This window comes from Molossus molossus, unplaced genomic scaffold, assembly GCF_014108415.1.
Source record: "Molossus molossus isolate mMolMol1 unplaced genomic scaffold, mMolMol1.p scaffold_m16_p_15, whole genome shotgun sequence".
Taxonomy (NCBI): domain Eukaryota; kingdom Metazoa; phylum Chordata; class Mammalia; order Chiroptera; family Molossidae; genus Molossus; species Molossus molossus.
Genome location: NW_023425350.1, coordinates 37,717,381 through 37,735,973, shown reverse-complemented (window position 1 = coordinate 37,735,973; position 18,593 = coordinate 37,717,381). Strand labels below are relative to the sequence as shown.

The 18,593-nt window shown below is 38.2% G+C and overlaps 1 protein-coding gene across 8 annotated transcripts in view; it reads left to right on the top strand.

Moving 5' to 3' along the window:
* The window catches only part of ASB3 (ankyrin repeat and SOCS box containing 3), a 110,740-nt gene that overhangs the window by 34,547 nt on the left and 57,600 nt on the right, over window positions 1-18,593 (top strand). For 7 of the 8 annotated variants that reach the window (XM_036262148.1, XM_036262154.1, XM_036262155.1 and 4 more), the window contains exon 3: window positions 8,463-8,621. The exons of the other annotated variant lie outside the window; for it this stretch is intronic. In XM_036262148.1, the coding sequence (XP_036118041.1) occupies window positions 8,463-8,621 (159 nt within the window). The remainder of the gene's footprint in view (window positions 1-8,462; window positions 8,622-18,593) is intronic. 8 annotated transcript variants of the gene reach the window in all.

Here is an 18,593-nt window from a genome sequence, read left to right as displayed (position 1 = left end):
GTCTATGTTCATCAGGGATATTGGCCTGTAGTTTTCTTTCTTTGTAGTGTCTTTTTCTGGTTTTGGAATTAGAATTATGCTGGCCTCATAGAACGTGTTTGGAAGTCTTCCTTCTTGAATTTTTTGAAATAGTTTGCGGAGAATGGGTGTTAGTTCTTTTTTGAATGTTCGGTAAAACTCCCCCGTGAAGCCATCTGGGCCTGGGCTTTTGTTTGTTGGGAGAGTCTTGATTATCTCTTCAATTTCCTTGGTTGTTATTGGTCTGTTCAAGTTTTCTATTCTTCCCGGTCCAGTTTTGGGAGACTGTGTGTTTCTAGAAATTTGTCCATTTCGCTTAGATTGTCGAATTTGTTGCCATATAGTTGTTCATAGTAGCTGTTAACAATCTTTCATATTTCTGTGGTGTCGGTTGTTACTTCTCCTCTTTCATTTCTGATTTTGTGTATTTGGGTTCTCTCTCTGTTTCTTGGTGAGTCTAGCCAAGGGTCCATCAATCTCGTTTATCTTTTCAAAAAACCAGCTCTTTGTTTCATTGATCCTTTGAATTGTTTTTTTTGGTCTCTGTCATTTATTTCTGCTCTGATCTTTACTATTTCCTTCCTTCTACTTGCTCTGGGGTTTTCTTTTTGTTTGCTTTCTAATTCTTTAAGTTGTGAGGTTAGACAGTCAATTAGAAATTTTTCTTGTTTCTTGAGGTAGGCCTGTAGTGCTATGAACTTCCCTCTCAGAAGTGCTTTCTACGCATCCCATAGATTTTGTGTTGTGTGTTCATTTTCATTGGTTTCCAGGAAGTTTTAAATTTCTTCCTTGATCTTCTCGGTAACCCATTCATTGTTTAATAACATGCTATTTAGCTTCCATGTGTTCAAATGTCTTTGCATGTTCTTGTTGCGGTTGATTTCTAGTTTCATGCCATTTTGATCTGAGAAGATGCTTGATATGATTTTAATCTTCTTGAACTTGTAGAGATTTAGTTTGTGTCCTATCATGTGGTCTATCTTTGAGAATGTCCCACGTGCACTTGAGAAGAATGTGTATTCTGTAGTTTTGGGGTGTAATTCTCTCTAGATATCTATTAAATCCATTTGGTCTAGTGCTTCATTTAGAGTCTCTGTTTTCTTGCTAATTTTTTGTCTAGAGGATCTATCCAGTGGTGTCAATGGGGTGTTGAAGTCCCCTGCTATGATTGTATTGCTCTCGATTTCTCCTTTGAAGTCCTCCTGAAGATTTTAAATATATTTTGGTGCTCCTATATTGGGTACGTATATGTTTACCAAGGTTATATCTTCCTGTTGGATAGATGCTTTCAATATTATGTAGTGGCCTTCTTTGTCTCTAGTTATGGCCTTCATTTTGAAATCTATTTTATCAGATATGAGTATTGCTACCCCAGATTTTTTTTGCTTTTCATTTGCTTGGAAAATTTTTTTCCATCCCTTCACTTTCAACCTATGTGAGACTTTTGTTGTGAGGTGGGTCTCTTGTAAACAACATATATATGAGTCCTGCTTTCTTATCCAATTAGCTACTCTGTCTTTTTATGGGAGCATTCAATCCATTTACATTTAAGGTGATTATTGATATGTACTTATTTATTGCCATTTTTGTTTAGTGTGGTTCTATTTTTCTTCTCATTTCTTTGGCTAATTACAGCTGTCCTTTTAACATTTCTTGCAGTGCTGGTTTGGTGCTAATGTATTCCCTTAGCTGTTTTTTTTTTTTTTTTTGGTCTTGGAAGCTCTTTATTTGACCTTCTATTTTGAATGATAGCCTTGCTGGGTAGAGTAGTCTTGGATTCAGATCCTTGTTTTTCATGACCTTGATTACCTCATGCCATTCCCTTCTGGCCTGTACTGTTTCTTGTGAGAAGTCAGCTGAGAGCCTTATAGGGTTTCCTTTGTAGGTAACCTGTTGCTTATCCCTTGCTGCTTTTAGGATTCTCTCTTTGTCTTTAATTTTTGCATTTTAATTACTATGTGTCTTGGTGTGGGCCTGTTTGGGTTCTTCTTAATTGGGACTCTCTGTGCTTCTTGAACTTGAATGCCTTCTTCCTTCACCAAATTAGGGAAGTTTTCTTTGAATATATTGTCTATCCCTTGCTCGTTTTCTTCTTCTTCGGGGACTCCTATGATGCGAATATTATTACGTTTCCAGTTGTCCCACAGTTCTCTTAAGCTGTCTTCCTGTTTTTTATTTTTTTATTTTTATTTTTATTTTTTTTGTTTATTTATTTATTTATTTATTTTTTTTTATCCTCACCCGAGGACCTTTTTCCATTTTTTGTTCAGATAGAGCAGGAGGGAGAGAGAGGAAGAGAGAGAGAGAGAGAGAGAGAGAGCAACATCAACGTGAAGGGACACATCGAATGGCTGCCACCCGCACTACCAACCAGGGCCGGGGACAAACTGCAACCGATGTACGCGCCCTTAGCGGGAACCGAACCCGGGTCTCTCTGTACCGCAGGCCGACGCTTTAACCGCTGAGCCAAACCGGCCAGGGCTGTGTTCCTGTTTTTTAATTGTTTTTTCCTTTTATTTTTCTGATTGGTTGATTTTTTTCTACCCTGTCTTCTGATTCACTGATCCAGTCCTCAGCTTTCTCTACTCTGCTTTTTAAACCTTCCAATGTGTTTTTCATTTCTGATATGTCATTTTTTATCTCTTCTTGATGGTTTTAAATTTCCAATTGGCTTATTTTCAGTATCTCTATGTCCTTACTCATGCTGTTGAGCTTTCTCAAGATCATGGCTCTGAATTCCAGCTCTGTTAACATGCGTAACTGCTCCACATTGATCTCATCTTCGGTGGAGTTCTCTTGCTCTTTCATTTGGCTTCTGTTTCTGTGTTTCACCATTTTGGCTATCACATTGGCCTTTGGAGCCTGTCAAGTTTTCCCTGTGGTATTGGTGTTCTGCTGTTTGTGGCTCCCTCTTCTAGGTTTAGATGAGCGAGGGAGGACCCACGTTAAACACCACTGTCAAGTCTTACTTTCCTGGTTAAAGTTGCTAGCCCAGGAAAGGTACTGTTATTCTCTAGCTTTTTGCCTGGAGGCTAGCAGTTGAGGTTGCTTGATGGGTTTTGGGTTGTCAGTTGATTGAAAAACTTCCTCAGGTGTTCAGCATAAGGGGATTTCACGAGGGTGGGGCTGATGCTGGTTGTTAATGAGCTTCAATTAGCACTTCAATGGCCCACAGGGTGGGGTTGGATCTCTGAGGGAGGGGCTGCTGCCTCTCCCCAGAGCCTGGGAAGGAGCAATATGGCTACCGTCCAGCATGGCTGCAACTCAGCAGAAGCTCTGAGCGCCCTCCAAACCCCGAGTGTCCCGACTCAGTTCCAGTCCAGTCCGCCCTCCCTCTGCCGGAGCCCATGGTGAGTGGCTGTGGCTTTTTTAGCCTCTGTCCCGGCTGCGCTGTGGAGCCGCCTGGGAGTGTGACCCGCGGGCGCTGCTCCCAGCTAAGGCCGCTGCTGAGCTGCTGACTGTGGGCTCCCAGTCCCCGTTTCACAAGCCTACCAGGATCGAGTCAGTGTCCCTGGTTATGCAGTCCTCGCAAGCTGCTTTTCTATTGGTTTTTCCCATCGATTTGTCTGTGTTATAGTTGTAATTCCAGTCTGGTTCCGGGAGATGGTATGTGTAGCTTCCGTTCATTCCGCCGCCATTTTGGAATCTCGTCCAGGCTGTTTTTAAACCTTATATTTTTGTGGATTATCTGAATAAAGGTCAGCTTCTGACTTTTATGTTTTGTGGTATGAACTTTAAAAGTGTAACTACCTACCTTGTTATTAGTCCTGTGTTGTGTAAAGTTTTAAGCTGTGTTCTTTTGAGTATTTATGCTTGTAAACTGTTATTTGGATATTATTATGGCTTTGTCTGCTAATTTCATCAATGAGTTACAATAACAAGAATTATTATTATTATTTTTTTTTGTGGTACATGCCCCTAGCGGGAACTGAACCCGGGACTCTCTGGTCTGCAGGCCTACGCTCAACCGCTGAGCCAAACTGGCCAGAGAATAACAAGAATTATTAAAACAGATGATTATTCAGGAACATTAGTTTTGTTTTTTAAAATACTATTTTTCAGTCACAGTTTGCATTCAATATTATTTTGTATTAGTTTCATGGTTAGATAATATACTTTATTAAATGTTTCCCCCAATATTTCCAGTATCTACCTGGCATCATACATAGTTATTATAATGTTATTGACTGTATTCCCTATGCTGTACTTTGCATCCCCATGACTATTTTGTAACTACCAATTTGTACTTTTTAATCCCTTCATCTTTTTCACCCAGTCCCTCAACCAGCAACCGTCAGTCTGTTCTTCGTATCTATGAGTCTGTTTCAATTTTTTTTCTTCATTCATTATGTTCTTAACATTCCACATATAAGAGAGGTCATGTGGTATTTGTCTTTCTATGACTGGCTTATTTCCCTTAGTATAATCCAGGTCCATTAATTCTGTCACAAATGGTAAGATTTAATTTTTTTTTTTTTTTTTTATGACCAAGTAGTATTTCATTACCATCACTTTTTAAGAAAATATTTTATTGAATCTTAGAGAGAGAAAAAGGGAGAGGGAGAGGGAGAGAGAGAGGGGAAAAAAAACATCAATGTGAGAGTGAAACATCCATCAACTGCCTTCTGTATGTCCTCTACAGGGGACTGAGCCTGGGAATTGAACCAGCAACCTTTTGGTGCACAGATGATGCCCAATCAACTGAGCCACACCGGCCAGGCCTGTAACATCACTTTTTTATCCACTTGTCTCTTGATGGGCATTTGTGTTGCTTCCATATCTTGGCTATTGTAAATAATGCTGCCATGAACACAGGGGTACATATATTCTTTTGACTTAGTGTTTTGAGTTTCTTTGGATTAATACCCAGAAGTGGAATTGCTGGGTCATAAGGCAGTTTCATTTTTAATTTTTTGAGAAACACCATACTGTTTTCCATAGTAGCTGCACCAATCCATATTCCATCAACAGTGCGTGAGCGTTCCCTTTTCTTCACATCCTCTCCAACACTTGTTGTTTGTTGATTTATTGATGATAGACACTTTGGCAGGTATGAGGTGATATCTCATTGTGGTTTTAATTTGCATTTCTCTAATGATTAGTGATGTTGAGATTCTTTTAATGTGTCTATTGACCATCTGTATGTCCTCTTTGGAGAAGTGTCCATTTTGGTCCTCTGCCATTTTTTTATTGGATTATTTGGGGTTTTTTGATTTGAGTTGTGTGAGTGCTTTTTAAATTTTGGATATCAACCACTTATTAGATATGTCATTGGCCAATATGTTCTCCCATTCAGGAGGCTGTCTTTTTATTTTGTTATTGGTTTCCTTTGCTGTGCAAAAACTTTTTAGTGTAGTCCCATATGTTTACTTTTTCTTTTGTTTCCCTTGCCTGAGGAGATACATTAGAAAAAAATATTGGTAAGAGAAATGTCAGAGATTTTACTACCTATGTTTTCTTCTAGGAGTTTTATGGTTTCAAGTCTTACATTTGTATCTTTAATCCATTTTGAGTTTATTCTTGTATATGGTGTAAGGAGGTGGTCTAGTTTTGTTTTTTGCATGTATCAGTTCAATTTCTCCAATACCGTTTATTGAATAGACGGTCTTTACCGCATTGTATGTTTTTGCCTCCTTTGTCAAATATTAATTGACCATACATAGGTGTGTTTTTTTCCTGGGTTCTCTATTCTGTTTCATTTATCTATGTCTTTATGCTGTTTTGATTACTATAGCCTTGCAATATAGTTTGAAATCAGGTAGTGTGATACCCAGGAGCATTAGTTTTAATTCTGGTATTCCAGAAAATACTGTTTAAATTTTAAAAAAAATTTTTATTATTATTACTCTCAGAAATGCCTTCACCATTCATCTTAGAGCCCATTCTTCTATTATTGGTGTAGAGTTTTATTTTCGAAGCAAAGAATAAAAAGCCACTTCTCATCAAACAACAAGTGTTGGCTAGGGTGTGGAGAAAAGGGGACTCTAGTACACTGCTGGTGGGAATGCAGACTGGTGCAGCCACTATGGAAAACACTATGGTGTTACCTCAAAAAGTTAAAAATTGAACTGCCATTTGACCCAGTGATCTCACTCCTAGGAATATACCCTAAGAAGCCTGAAACACCAATCAGAAAGAATATATGTACCCCTATGTTCATAGTAGCACTATTTACAATAGCTAAGATCTGGAAACAACCCAGATGTCCATCAGTAGGTGAGTGGATTAAAAAGCTGTGGTACATGTACACAGTGGAATACTATGCAGCTATAAAAAAGAAAGATCTCTTATCCTTTGAGATGGCATGGAAGGACCTGGAGAGTATTATGCTAAGTGAAACAAGCCAAGCAGAGAAAGACAGATATCACATGATCTCACTTATTTGTGGAATGTAATGAACTAAACAAAGTGCTGAACCAAATTAACCCAGAGATATAGAGGTGGGGTACAGACTGACAAGCCTCAGGGGGAGGGGTTGGGGTGGGAGATAAACCACAGAACTTACGTGCATGTATGCCTGACCAATGAACATAGGCAACAAAGCTGGGGATGGGGTGGGGGGGAAGGGGAGGAGGGCGTCAATGGGGGGGGGGGCATGAAAAAACATCTGTAACAAAAACAAATTAATAAATAAAAATTTTTTTAAAAGGTCACTTCTCTCCCTGGCCAGTTTGGCTCAGCAGTTGAGCATCGGCCTGCGGACCAGAGAGTTCTGGGTTCGGTTCCCGCTAGAGGCACGTACCACCAAAAAAAAAAAAAAAGTCACTTTTCAATATTTTTTGCTGTGGAGTTACAAAAATTTTATTGTAGACATTATTTACATAATTGGAATGTTAACCAGAACCTTGAGATTTTTTTTATTAACGAGTAAACCTCAGAAGCATTAAAGTAAATGAACTTATTAATTCCTTGTAAATTGTATACTACTGCTTGATTTCTTTGGAGTGCATTTCATTATTCTAGAAATGCAGTCTTCACCCTGGCCAATGTGGCTCAGTTGGTTGAGCATTCCATGCATGGAAGGGTTGCTGGTTCCATTCTTCGGCAGGGCATATGCCCCAGTTGCGGGTTTGGTCATAGTCTGGGTGTGTATGGGAGGTAGCTGATTGATGTTTCTTTTTCACATTGATATCTTTCTCTCTCCCCTCTCCCTTCCTCTCTCTCTAAAATTAGTAAAACACACACACACACACACACACAGAACAGACATGCAGTCTTCATTAATTATTAGACTGGAGGTAGGTTAAAAAAGGAGTTTGTTTCTTTGTTACTTTTTATTTTGTTACATTCAATTTCCACAACTTATTTTATAACTGGAAGTTTGCATCTCTTGACTATTTTTTGCACCCCCCCCCCCAATCCTTCTCTCCTCTGGCAACCAGTAATCTTATATTTGTAAGTTTTTTTTTTTTATTTGTTTGTTCATTTGTTTTGTTTTTAAGATTTCACTTTTAAGTAAGATCATATGGTGTTTTCTTTCTGACTTATTTCACATTGCATAATACCCTCAAGGTCCATTCCTGTTGTTACAAATGGCAAGATTTCATTTTTTTTTTTTTTTTAATCCTCACCAGAGGATATTTTTTCCATTTATCTTCAGGTAGAATGGGAGGGAGGGGGAGAGAGAAAGAGGACCAGAGAGAGAAACATCAATGTGTCACATCAACTGATTACCTCCTGCACGAGCCCAACGAGGGCTGGGGACGAAGCACAACCGAGGCATGTGCCCTTGGCTGGAATCGAGCTCGCGACTCTTTGGTCCATGGGCCACCGCTCTAACCGCTGAACCAAACCAGCCAGGGCAGATTTCATTCTTTTTTATGGCTGTGTAGTATTACATTGTGTGTGTGTGTACGTATATATCATATCTTTGTTATCCATTCATCCATCAGTGACACTTGGGTTGTTTCCATATCTTTGCTGTTGTAAATATGCTACAGTGAACATAGGGGTGCATATATCTTTTTGAATTAATGTTTTTGTTTTCTTCGGATAAATGGCCAAAAGTGGAATATTACCTTAATGTTACTAGTAGAAAAGCAAGGAAGTAATGCTAGAGATGAGATAATTTCTGTCATGGAAATTTAGATATAAAAAAATCACATTTACTAATACTTTAGTAAATCTTGCTTAAGCAAATTTTTGGTGCTGTATTCTCTTCAGATTTTGCTTTTGTGTTGCCTTTCAACTCCTGCTACTCCCCTTGCTTTACTCATCAAAAATCAGAGGTGAGAAAATGAGTGTGTGGGCAGAAGTTTCATATAAGAATACCAGAGAGCTGTTCACACTGACCCCTTTGGAACTTAAAAAAATTTTTTTTAGGGAGTTTTAAACTACAAGACCTCCCATTTATAATTGTTTTAATATTTCTTGGAATCTTTGCTTTTTAATTCCAAGAAATAGAATTAATATCTTCTAGCTGATGGGTTTTTATTCTTTCATAGATTCATCTGAAAACTACATTAGGACAAAGACTTTTGAGGGCTTCTCTGCATTACATTTTGCTGCACGTCGAGGACATTGGAAGATTGTACAGATTCTTTTAGAAGCTGGGGCAGATCCTAATGCCACTACTTTAGAGGAAACCACACCTCTCTTTTTAGGTGAGATATGTTATTTGTGGTACAGATGCAACTTTTTATTTTTAATTTATTGTTATTATTATTTTTTAATCTTCACCCAAGGATATTTTATTTATTTATCATCAGATAGAGTGGGAGGGAGGTAGAGAGAGTGAGAGGAAGAGAGTGAGGAAGAGAGTGAGAAATATAGACATGAGAGGAACATCGACTGCCTCCTGCATGACCCGACGAGGGCTGGGGACGAACCCCAACTGAGAAACATGCCCTTGGCCAGAATTGAACCCGCAGTTCCTTGGTCTGTGAGCTGATGCTCTAACCACTGAGAAAACTGGCCAGGGTGCAACTTATTATTTTTAATTTATTTTTGCTAATGAAATTAAGCGTAATCTCCCCCCTTCCACCTCTAGGCTATTGTACCTAATATATGTTCTTTGGCAAGTATTATACTGCTACTTCTTTGATTCAGAAATCAAAAAGGTATTTTTAGCCCTGGCCAGTTTGGCTTAGTGGTTAGAATGTTAACCCCTGGACTGGAGGGTCTTGGGTTCAATTCCTGCTCAAGAGCATGTACCTAGGTTGCAGTTTTGATTTCCAACCCTGGTTAGGGTTGTGCAGGAGGCAACCACTCGATGTGTCTCTCACATTGATGTTTCTCTCTCTCTCTCTCTCTTTCTCTCTCTCTCCCCCCTCCTCCTTTCTCCCCTTTTCCTCCCTCCCTCCTTCCACTCTATCTAAAAATCAATGGAAAAATATCCTCAGTGAGGATTAACAACAACAAAAAGGTATTTTTAACGGCCACCCTCTCCCCCTTGTTTTTCACCCTTGAGTGATAGCATCTGGGAATATCTTCAAATGTATATTTAAAGTTGTAAAATCTGTTCTGAATTGTCATCATCATTGTTCTGAAAACTAGGTAGAATATTTTATGTTTGCTTTTTTGCTTTTTCTTATTAAGATATTAGGAAGATTTTATGGAAAAAATCACCAGCTAATCCTTTAATGCCAGTTAATTTGTTGCCTGTGTGGATCACTATTCAGACTTATTCAATTATAGACTGTTTTTAATTTTAATTTTATTTATTATATTTTAAAAAATATTTTTATTGATTTTTAGAGAGAGAGGAAGGGAGAGGGAGAGAGAGAGAGAAACATCAATGAGAGAGATACACCGATCATCTGTCTCCTGTACATCCCTGCCCCGGAGATCAAGCCTGCAATCTGGGCATGTGCCCTGGCTGGGAATTGAACTGGCAACCTCTTGGTGCGTGGGTCAGTGCTCAACCACTGAGCCATACCAGCTGGGCAATTATGAACTATTTTTTAATTCCTTAAGGACAAAAGCCAAATTCTAAAGGACACACTTCCAATACCTGTCTCTTTTTATTCCTCTCCCTCTCTTCGATCCTATTTGTCTTCAGAGACACTGTGTCCTCTAAACTTTAGTGGAACATGAAAAAAATTAAGACAATAAAACATTTGCTTAGAATCGGTGTATCTGGACTAGTTTTAGTCCTGCCACATGTAATTTGTATGTTTATTTATTTACTGAATGCTGAAATAGTACATACCTAGTATTTTTTAAAAATATGTTTTTATTGATTTTTTAAAACATTTTTTTTAGAGAGAGAGGAAGGGAGAGGGAGAAAGAGAGAGAAACATCAATGTGCTGCACACCCCCTACTGGTTGATTGAGCCTTCAACCCTGGCATGTGCCCTGACTGGGAATTGAACCAGTGACCTCTTAGTGCGTGAATCAACGCTCAGTCCACTGAGCCACACTGGCCAGGCCATAGCTAGTCTTTATTGGGCTGAAAAGAAAATGCGATGTCTATGAAAGTACATTTTTACCTTGTTAACTTAAAAATAATAGACTCTTAAAATTTATGTATAATCAACTTTATTCTTTTTAGTGGACAGTTCTGTGGTTTTGATGTATGCATAAGATTGTGTAATGGCAACAACAATGAAGACACAGAACAATGCCATCATCTCCTCAAATTCTATTGTGCTTCCTATTTTTAAGCAACCTTTCCTGCCCCACTTTATCCTTGACAGCCACTGATCTGTTTTCATCCCTGTAGTTTGCTTTTTTGCAAAATGTTATGAATATATGTGGAATAGTACAATATGTAATCTTCCAGACTAACTTCTTTCACTTAGCATAATGCTTTTGAGACTCACCTTGTTGCATATGTCACTGATTTCTTTCTTTCTGCTAAGTTGTATTCCATTATATGAATGTACTGCAGCTTATCTATTTTACTAGGTGATAGACATTTGAATTGTTTTCAGTGTTTGGTGATTATGAATAAATTGATACAAACATTTGAATACAGGTTTTGTTTGAATATACGTTTTAATTTCTCTTGGATTAATACTTAGGATTGTTGGGTCAGGTGGTAAGTGTATGTTTAACTTTGGAAAACAATTTGGGAATTTCTTATAAAGTGACTTCCATTGTGTATTCCCTCTGGTAATGTTTGAGAGTTTCAGTTGCCTCACATTTTCACCAACATTTGGTATGGACGTATTTTTCTATTTTGCTTTTATATTTTAGCTATTTTAATAGGGATTTAACTTAGTGGTATCTCATTATGTTTTTAATTTGCATTTTTCCTGATTTCTAATGATGTTGAACATCTTTTCGTGTGATTATTTGCCCTCCTTTTTTCTCATTAATTTTGTGTTTAGACATTTTGTTTTCAAATAATTTCAGATTTACGGAAATGTTCAATAACAGTGCAAAAGATTATTAGATACCTTTCACCCAAATTTTGTTTTTTTCTATTTTTACTTTATTTTATTTTGCTCTATACTATTTGTCCAAATAATATTTAACCCTTTGAGATTAAACTGTAGACATAATTCTTCTTACACCCTTGAATACTTCAGTGTGAACTTCCCAAAAGCAATGAAATTCTCTTATATAATTGCCATGATCAAAATTAGGAAATTAACGTTGATAGAGTATTATAGTTTAATCTAAAGTCTTAGTTTTGCCAGTTGTTTCACTAATGTCTTTTATAGCAGATTTGTTCAGGATCCTATCCATGATCACTTGTTACATTTAATTCTTATGTCTCTTTGGCATACTGTAATTTGGAACAGTTTTTCAGTCTTTATCTTTTATGATTTCAAAATTTTTCAAGAGTTCAGGCCATTTATTTTGTAAAATGTCTTTCAGTTTGGGTTTCTGATGTTCTTTTTCTTGGTAAAGTTCAGGTTATGCATTTCTGGCAGGAATGCCACAGAAGGGAAATGGTATCTTAGTGCATCTTATCAGGAAGAATATGACCCATTGCTGGTAATGTTAATATATAAAAATATTTTGAATATGTGAAGTGCATTATTATGAAGATGTTTCATAGAAACCTTGATGTAATGTGGTTTGAGTGTTCCACAGGGGAGATTGCTTTTTTATATAAGGTTTCTTTCTTTTCCCACATCCGCATTTAACCCACTTTGTTCTTTACGACTACATAGTAAACTTTCACTGAGGCCAACTGTGTACATTCTCTATTTTAGTTGCTATCTTTAAGGAATCTACATAGAGGAGTCAACAAAATGAATTAAGTACTGTAAAAAGGTAGATTTAAAGTGTTCATGATACTAAAAGAGTGAAGAATAAGTCATCCTGGATACGGGAGGAAGACATCATGTGCCTCTAGAGTGCTATATTAATAGTAACAATAACGTTTATTGAGCAGAATGTATACCAGGCAGTGCCCTCGGTAGTCTCCCAGATCTTTTCTCCTGCTTCGACAGTGTTTGGATGGAACGGACCCAGGGACATCCCGTCTTCCAACCTGCAAGTACCCTCCAACCTGTTTTCTGTTTGCCACCTTCGGAACCACTTCAGCCATTCTCAGTCTCTGAGATCAGCCAACACCATTTTTCAACCTTAACTCTTTATTGCTGAACAACCACAAGCTCCCAAATTAATCAGAATTATTCCACCGAGGTTGTTTTCAGCTGTTTGGCCAACCTGCATCTGCCGGCCTCCTGCACCTGCTTCTCTCTGGGCTTCTATTTTGACCTCAGTGATGTGGCTCTGGAGGGCATGGGCCACTTATTCTGGGAGTTGGCAGAGAACAAGCGCAGGGTGCTGAGCATCTTTCTCTCTCTTTTTTGTTAATCCTCACCCAAGGATATTTTTCCACTGAGTTTTAGATAGAGTGGAAGGAGGGATGAACGGAGAGAGAGAAAGAGAGAGAGAGAGAGACATCGATGTGAGAGACACATTGATTGATTGCCTTCTGCATGACCCTGACCGGGGCTGGGGATTGTATTTGCAACCCCAGTACGTGCCCTTGACTGAGAATCGAACCTGAGGCCCTTCCTTGGGCCAGTGCTCTAACCGCTGAGCAAAATTGGCAGGCTGGAGCATCTCAGAAAGATGCAAAACCAGTGTAGTAGCTGAATTCTCTTCCAGGATGTGTTGAAGCCTTTCCAAGATAAGTGGGGCAAAACTCAGAATACCATGGAAGCTGCCATGGCTTTGGAGAAGAATGTGAACCAGGCCCTTTTGGATCTGGGTTCTACCCAGGCAGACTCTCCTCTCTCTCACTTCCTGAATGAAGGGGTGAAACTCATCAAGAAGATGGGTGACCACCTGAGCAACCTCCACAGGCTGGCCAGCCCTCATGCTGGGCTGAGCTGGGCAAGTATCTCTGCACACAACTAGGAGCCTTTTGGAGCCCAGAGGCCTTTGAGGGGCTCCTCTGCATTTCCCTGGTGTCTGACTCTTGCCTGAGCCTCTCCCTGAAACCACTAGCCATTCTTTGTTTTGTTAAAAAAAATTTTTTTTTCTTTATTGATTTTTAGAGAGAGAGGAAGGGAAAAGGAAAGAGAGATAGAAACATTGATGAGAGAGAACATCAATTGGCTGCCTCCTGCACGCCCTCACTGGGGATCAGGCCCACAACCTGGGCATGTGCCCTGACTGGGAATTGAACCGGTGACCTCTTGGTGCATGGGTCGACACTCAACCAGTGAGCCATACCAGCCGGGCCTCATTTAATTTTTTAAAAAAGATTTTGTATTGATTTTTAGGGAGAGAAGGGGAGAGAGAAACATTGATGTGAGAGGGAAACATCTATCGGCTCCCTCCTGCAAACTTCCTACTGGGGATGGAGTCAGCAACCCGGGGAAGGGTTCTGACCAGGAATTAAACTGGCAACCTTTCTGTGCACAGGACGGAGCCCAAATAACCAAAACACACCTGCCAGGGCAGCTCATTTAATTTTCACTGTGATTCTATGAGATATATATTGTTATTATTTCCACTTTTACAGATGGAGGAAATTGTAAAAATACTGTATTTGGTATCAGAAAAGCTGTAGTTGAGTCTTGATCCTGCTATTGTCTGTGTATTAGTTAGAATAACATTTCCTGAATTAATTCATTGATCTATTAATAGATGTTTGGTGACAAAAAGGTTTTTAATAAACATATGTTTGGAAAATGCTATGTATTATATTCCCTAATGGGGGTGTGTGTCATTAGCCACTTAGCTTAATGTGTCCACCCAGTCTGAAGTTTCCTCTGTACTCTGTTATCTTATTTTAGTATTTTCATAGCTCTTATCACTGACTGCAGTTATTTTATTAGCTTTTTGTTTATTGACTGTCCTTTCCACTAGAAAGAATATTCCATGAGAACAGGCATTTTATTTGTTTAGTCACTGTCATAACTCTCCAGCTCAGATCAGTGCCTGGTATGTGGTAGGCATTCAGTAAAGTATTTGTTGAATAAAAGAATTAAGGTCTCTGAAGAGGCCTATAATAAAACAGCACATGTTTTAACTTTAACCCAACATTTTGAAATGTATCTGACCATAATATTTTTTTTTCTTTATGTAACACAAAGAAGATCAATATTTCATGGGACTATTTGAGAACTTTTAGTTTGGTCAATTATAGTTTCAAAATACAATAGCCCCATTTATGAAATTTAGAAGTTTATTTACTTATGTAGGTGTTTGGAGAAAATTAGAGATGTGAAGTTTTTAGTGATTTATAGTTCATAATATAGTTAACTTGAATTTTTTTTTTTTAAATTTTATTTTTGTTACAGAGGTTTCTCCTTTTTTACCCCATTGGCACCCTCCTCGCCACCCCCCCACACACCCCGTCCCCGACTTTGTTGTCCATGTCCATTGGTTATGCATACATGCATATAAGTTCTGTGGTTTATCTCTTCCCTCCCCCCACCACCCCCTCTTCTGAGGGTTGTCAGTCTGTACCCTACTTCCATGTTTCTGAGTCTGCCCTATTCCTCAGACTTTTATGTTCATTATATTCCGTATATAAGTGAATCATGTGGTATTTGGCTTTTTCTGCTTGGCTTGTTTCACTTAGGATAATACTTTCCAGGTCCCTCCATGTCGTCTCAAAGGATAAGAGATCTTTCTTTCTTACAGCTGCATAGTACTCCATTGTGTATATGTACCACAGCTTTTTGATCCATTCGTCTATTGATGGACACTTGGGCTGTTTCCAGATCTTAATTGTTGTAAATAGTGCTGCTATGAACACAGGGGTACATATATTCTTTCTGATTGGTGTTTCAGGCTTCTTAGGGTATATTCCTAGGAGTGAGATCACTGGGTCAAATGGCAGTTCAATTTTTAACTTTTTGAGGTAACACCATAGTGTTTTCCATAGTGGCTGCACCAGTCTGCATTCCCACCAGCAGTGTACTAGAGTCCCCTTTTCTCCACACCCTCACCAACACTTGTTGTTTGATGATTTGTTGATGGCGGCCATTCTGACAGGTATGAGGTGATACCTCATTGTTGTTTTAATTTGCATCTCTCTGATGATTAGAGATGTTGAGCATTTCTTCATATGTCTCTTGGCCATTTGTATGTCCTGTTCGGAGAGGTGTCTATTCAGCTCCTCTGCCCATTTTTTAATTGGATTCTTTGTCTTCCTTTTGTTGAGTTGTGTGAGTACTCTATATTTTTGGAAATTAACCCTTTATCTGATGTATCATTGGCAATGATGTTCTCCCGTACAGTGGGTTACCTTTCCATTTTGATGGTTGTTTCTTTTGCTGTGCAGAAGCTTTTTAGTTTGATGTTGTCCTATGTTCATTTTTTTCGTTTGTTTCTGTTGCCTTGAGTGATATATCAGTGAAAATTCTGCTGCGTATGATGTTCGAAATTTTGTTGCCTACATTTTCTTCTAGCATTTTTATGGATTCACGGGTTTCATTTAAATCTTTTATTCATTTTGAGTTTATTTTTGTGTATGGTGTAAGTTGATGGTCTAGTTTCATTTTTTTGCATGTAGCTGTCCAATTCCCAACACCATTTATTAAAGAGGCTGTCTTTACTCCACTGTATGCTCTTGCCACCTTTGTCAAATATTAATTGAGCATATTGCCTTGGGTCCATTCTGGGCTCTCTATTCTGTTCCACTGGTCTATATGCCTGTTCTTGTGCCAGTACCAGGCTGTTTAGATTACAGTCGCTTTGTAGTATAACCTGATATCTGGTATTATGATCCCACCTACTTTGTCCTTCTTTTTCAAAATTGCTGTGGCTATTCAGGGTTTTTTTTTGATTCCATATGAACTTTTGAAGTATTTGTTCTAGTTCTGTGAAATATATCATTGGTATTTTGATGGGGATTGCATTGAATCTATAGATTGCTTTGGGTAATATGGACATTTTAATGATGTTAATTCTTCCAATCCATGAACAAGGTATGTGCTTCCACTTTTTTATATCTTCCTCTATTTGTTTTTTCAACGTTCTGTAGTTTTCTGCAAATGGTCCTTTACTTCTTTGGTTAAGTTTATTCCTAGGTATCTTAGTTTTTTTTGCCACGATGGTAAATGGGATTGTTTTTCGGTTTCTCTTTCTGTGAGTTCATCATTGGTGTATAAGAATGCCGTCGATTTCTTGACGTTAATTTTGTATCCTGCTACTTTTCCAAATTCATTTATTAAGTCTAGTAGATATTTGATGGAGTCTTTAGGGTTTTCTATGTATAATATCATGTCATCTGCAAATAATGACAGTTTCACTTCCTCCTTTCTAATTTGGATCCCTTTAATTTTTTCCTCATGTCCAATTGCTGTGGCTAAGACTTCCAGTACTATGTTAAATAAGAGTGGCGAAAGTGGACATCCCTGTCTTGTTCCTGTTCTTGATGGAAATGTTTTTAGTTTCTGCCCATTGAGTATGATGTTGGCTATAGGTCTTTCATATATGGCCTTTATTATGTCGAGATATGATCCCTCTATTCCCACATTGCTGAGCGTTTTTATCAGAAATGGATGCTGGATTTTGTTGAATGCTTTTTCAGCATCTATTGATATGATCATGTGGTTTTTATTCTTCATTTTGTTTATGTGGTGTATCACATTTATTGATTTGTGAATATTGTACCAGCCTTGCATCCCTGGAATGAATCCCACTTGGTCATGGTGAATAATTTTTTTGATGTATTGCTGTATCCGATTTGCTAGCATTTTGTTCAGGATTTTGGTGTCTATGTTCATCAGGGATATTGGCCTGTAGTTTTCTTTCTTTGTAGTGTCTTTTTCTGGTTTTGGAATTAGAATTATGTTGGCCTCATAGAATGAGTTTGGAAGTCTTCCTTCTTCTTGAATTTTTTGAAATAGTTTGTGGAGAATGGGTGTTAGTTCTTTTTTGAATGTTCGGTAAAACTCCCCTGTGAAGCCATCTGGGCCTGGGCTTTTGTTTTTTGGGAGAGTCTTGATTACCTCTTCAATTTCCTTGGTTGTTATTGGTCTGTTCAAGTTTTCTATTCTTCCCGGTCCAGTTTTGGGAGACTGTGTGTTTCTAGAAATTTGTCCATTTCGCTTAGATTGTCGAATTTGTTGCCATATAGTTGTTCGTAGTAGCTGTTAACGATCTTTCATATTTCTGTGGTGTCGGTTGTTACTTCTCCTCTTTCATTTCTGATTTTGTGTATTTGGGTTCTCTCTCTTTGTTTCTTGGTGAGTCTAGCCAAGGGTCCATCAATCTCTTTTTTCTTTTCAAAAAACCAGCTCTTTGTTTCATTGATCCTTTGAATTGTTTTTTTGGTCTCTATGTCATTTATTTCTGCTCTGATCTTTACTATTTCCTTCCTTCTACTTGCTCTGGGGTTTTCTTTTTGTTTGCTTTCTAATTCTTTAAGTTGTGAGGTTAGACAGTCAATTAGAAATTTTTCTTGTTTTTTGAAGTAGGCCTGTAGTGCTATGAACTTCCCTCTCAGAAGTGCTTTCTACGCATCCCATAGATTTTGTGTTGTTGTGTGTTCATTTTCATTGGTTTCCAGGAAGTTTTAAATTTCTTCCTTGATCTCCTCGGTAACCCATTCATTGTTCAACAACATGCTATTTAGCCTCCATGTGTTCAAATGTCTTTGCATATTTTTGTTGCAATTGATTTCTAGTTTCATGCCATTGTGGTCTGAGATGATACTTGATATGATTTCAGTCTTCTTGAACTCGTAGAGATTTAGTTTGTGTCCTATCATGTGGTCTATCTTTGAGAATGTCCCATGTGCACTTGAGAAGAATGTGAATTCTGCAGTTTTGGGGTGTAATTCTCTGTAGACATCTACTAAATCCCTTTGGTCTAGTGCTTCATTTAGAGTCTCTGTTTCCTTGCTAATTTTTGTCTAGAGGATCTATCCAGTGGTGTCAACGGGGTGTTGAAGTCCCCTGGTATGATTGTATAGCTGATGATTTCTTCTTTGAAGTCCTCCACAAGATTTTAAATATATTTTGGTGCTCCTATATTGGGTGCATATATGTTTACCAAGGTTATATCTTCCTGTTAGATAGATCCTTTTAATATTATGTAATGGCCTTCTTCATCTCTAGTTATGTTCTTCATTTTGAAGTGTATTTTATCAGAGATGAGTATCGCTACCCCAGCTTTTTTTAGCTTTCTGTTTGCTTGGAAAAATTTTTTCCATCCCTTCACTTTCAACCTATGTGAGTCTTTTGTTGTGAGGTGGGTCTCTTGTA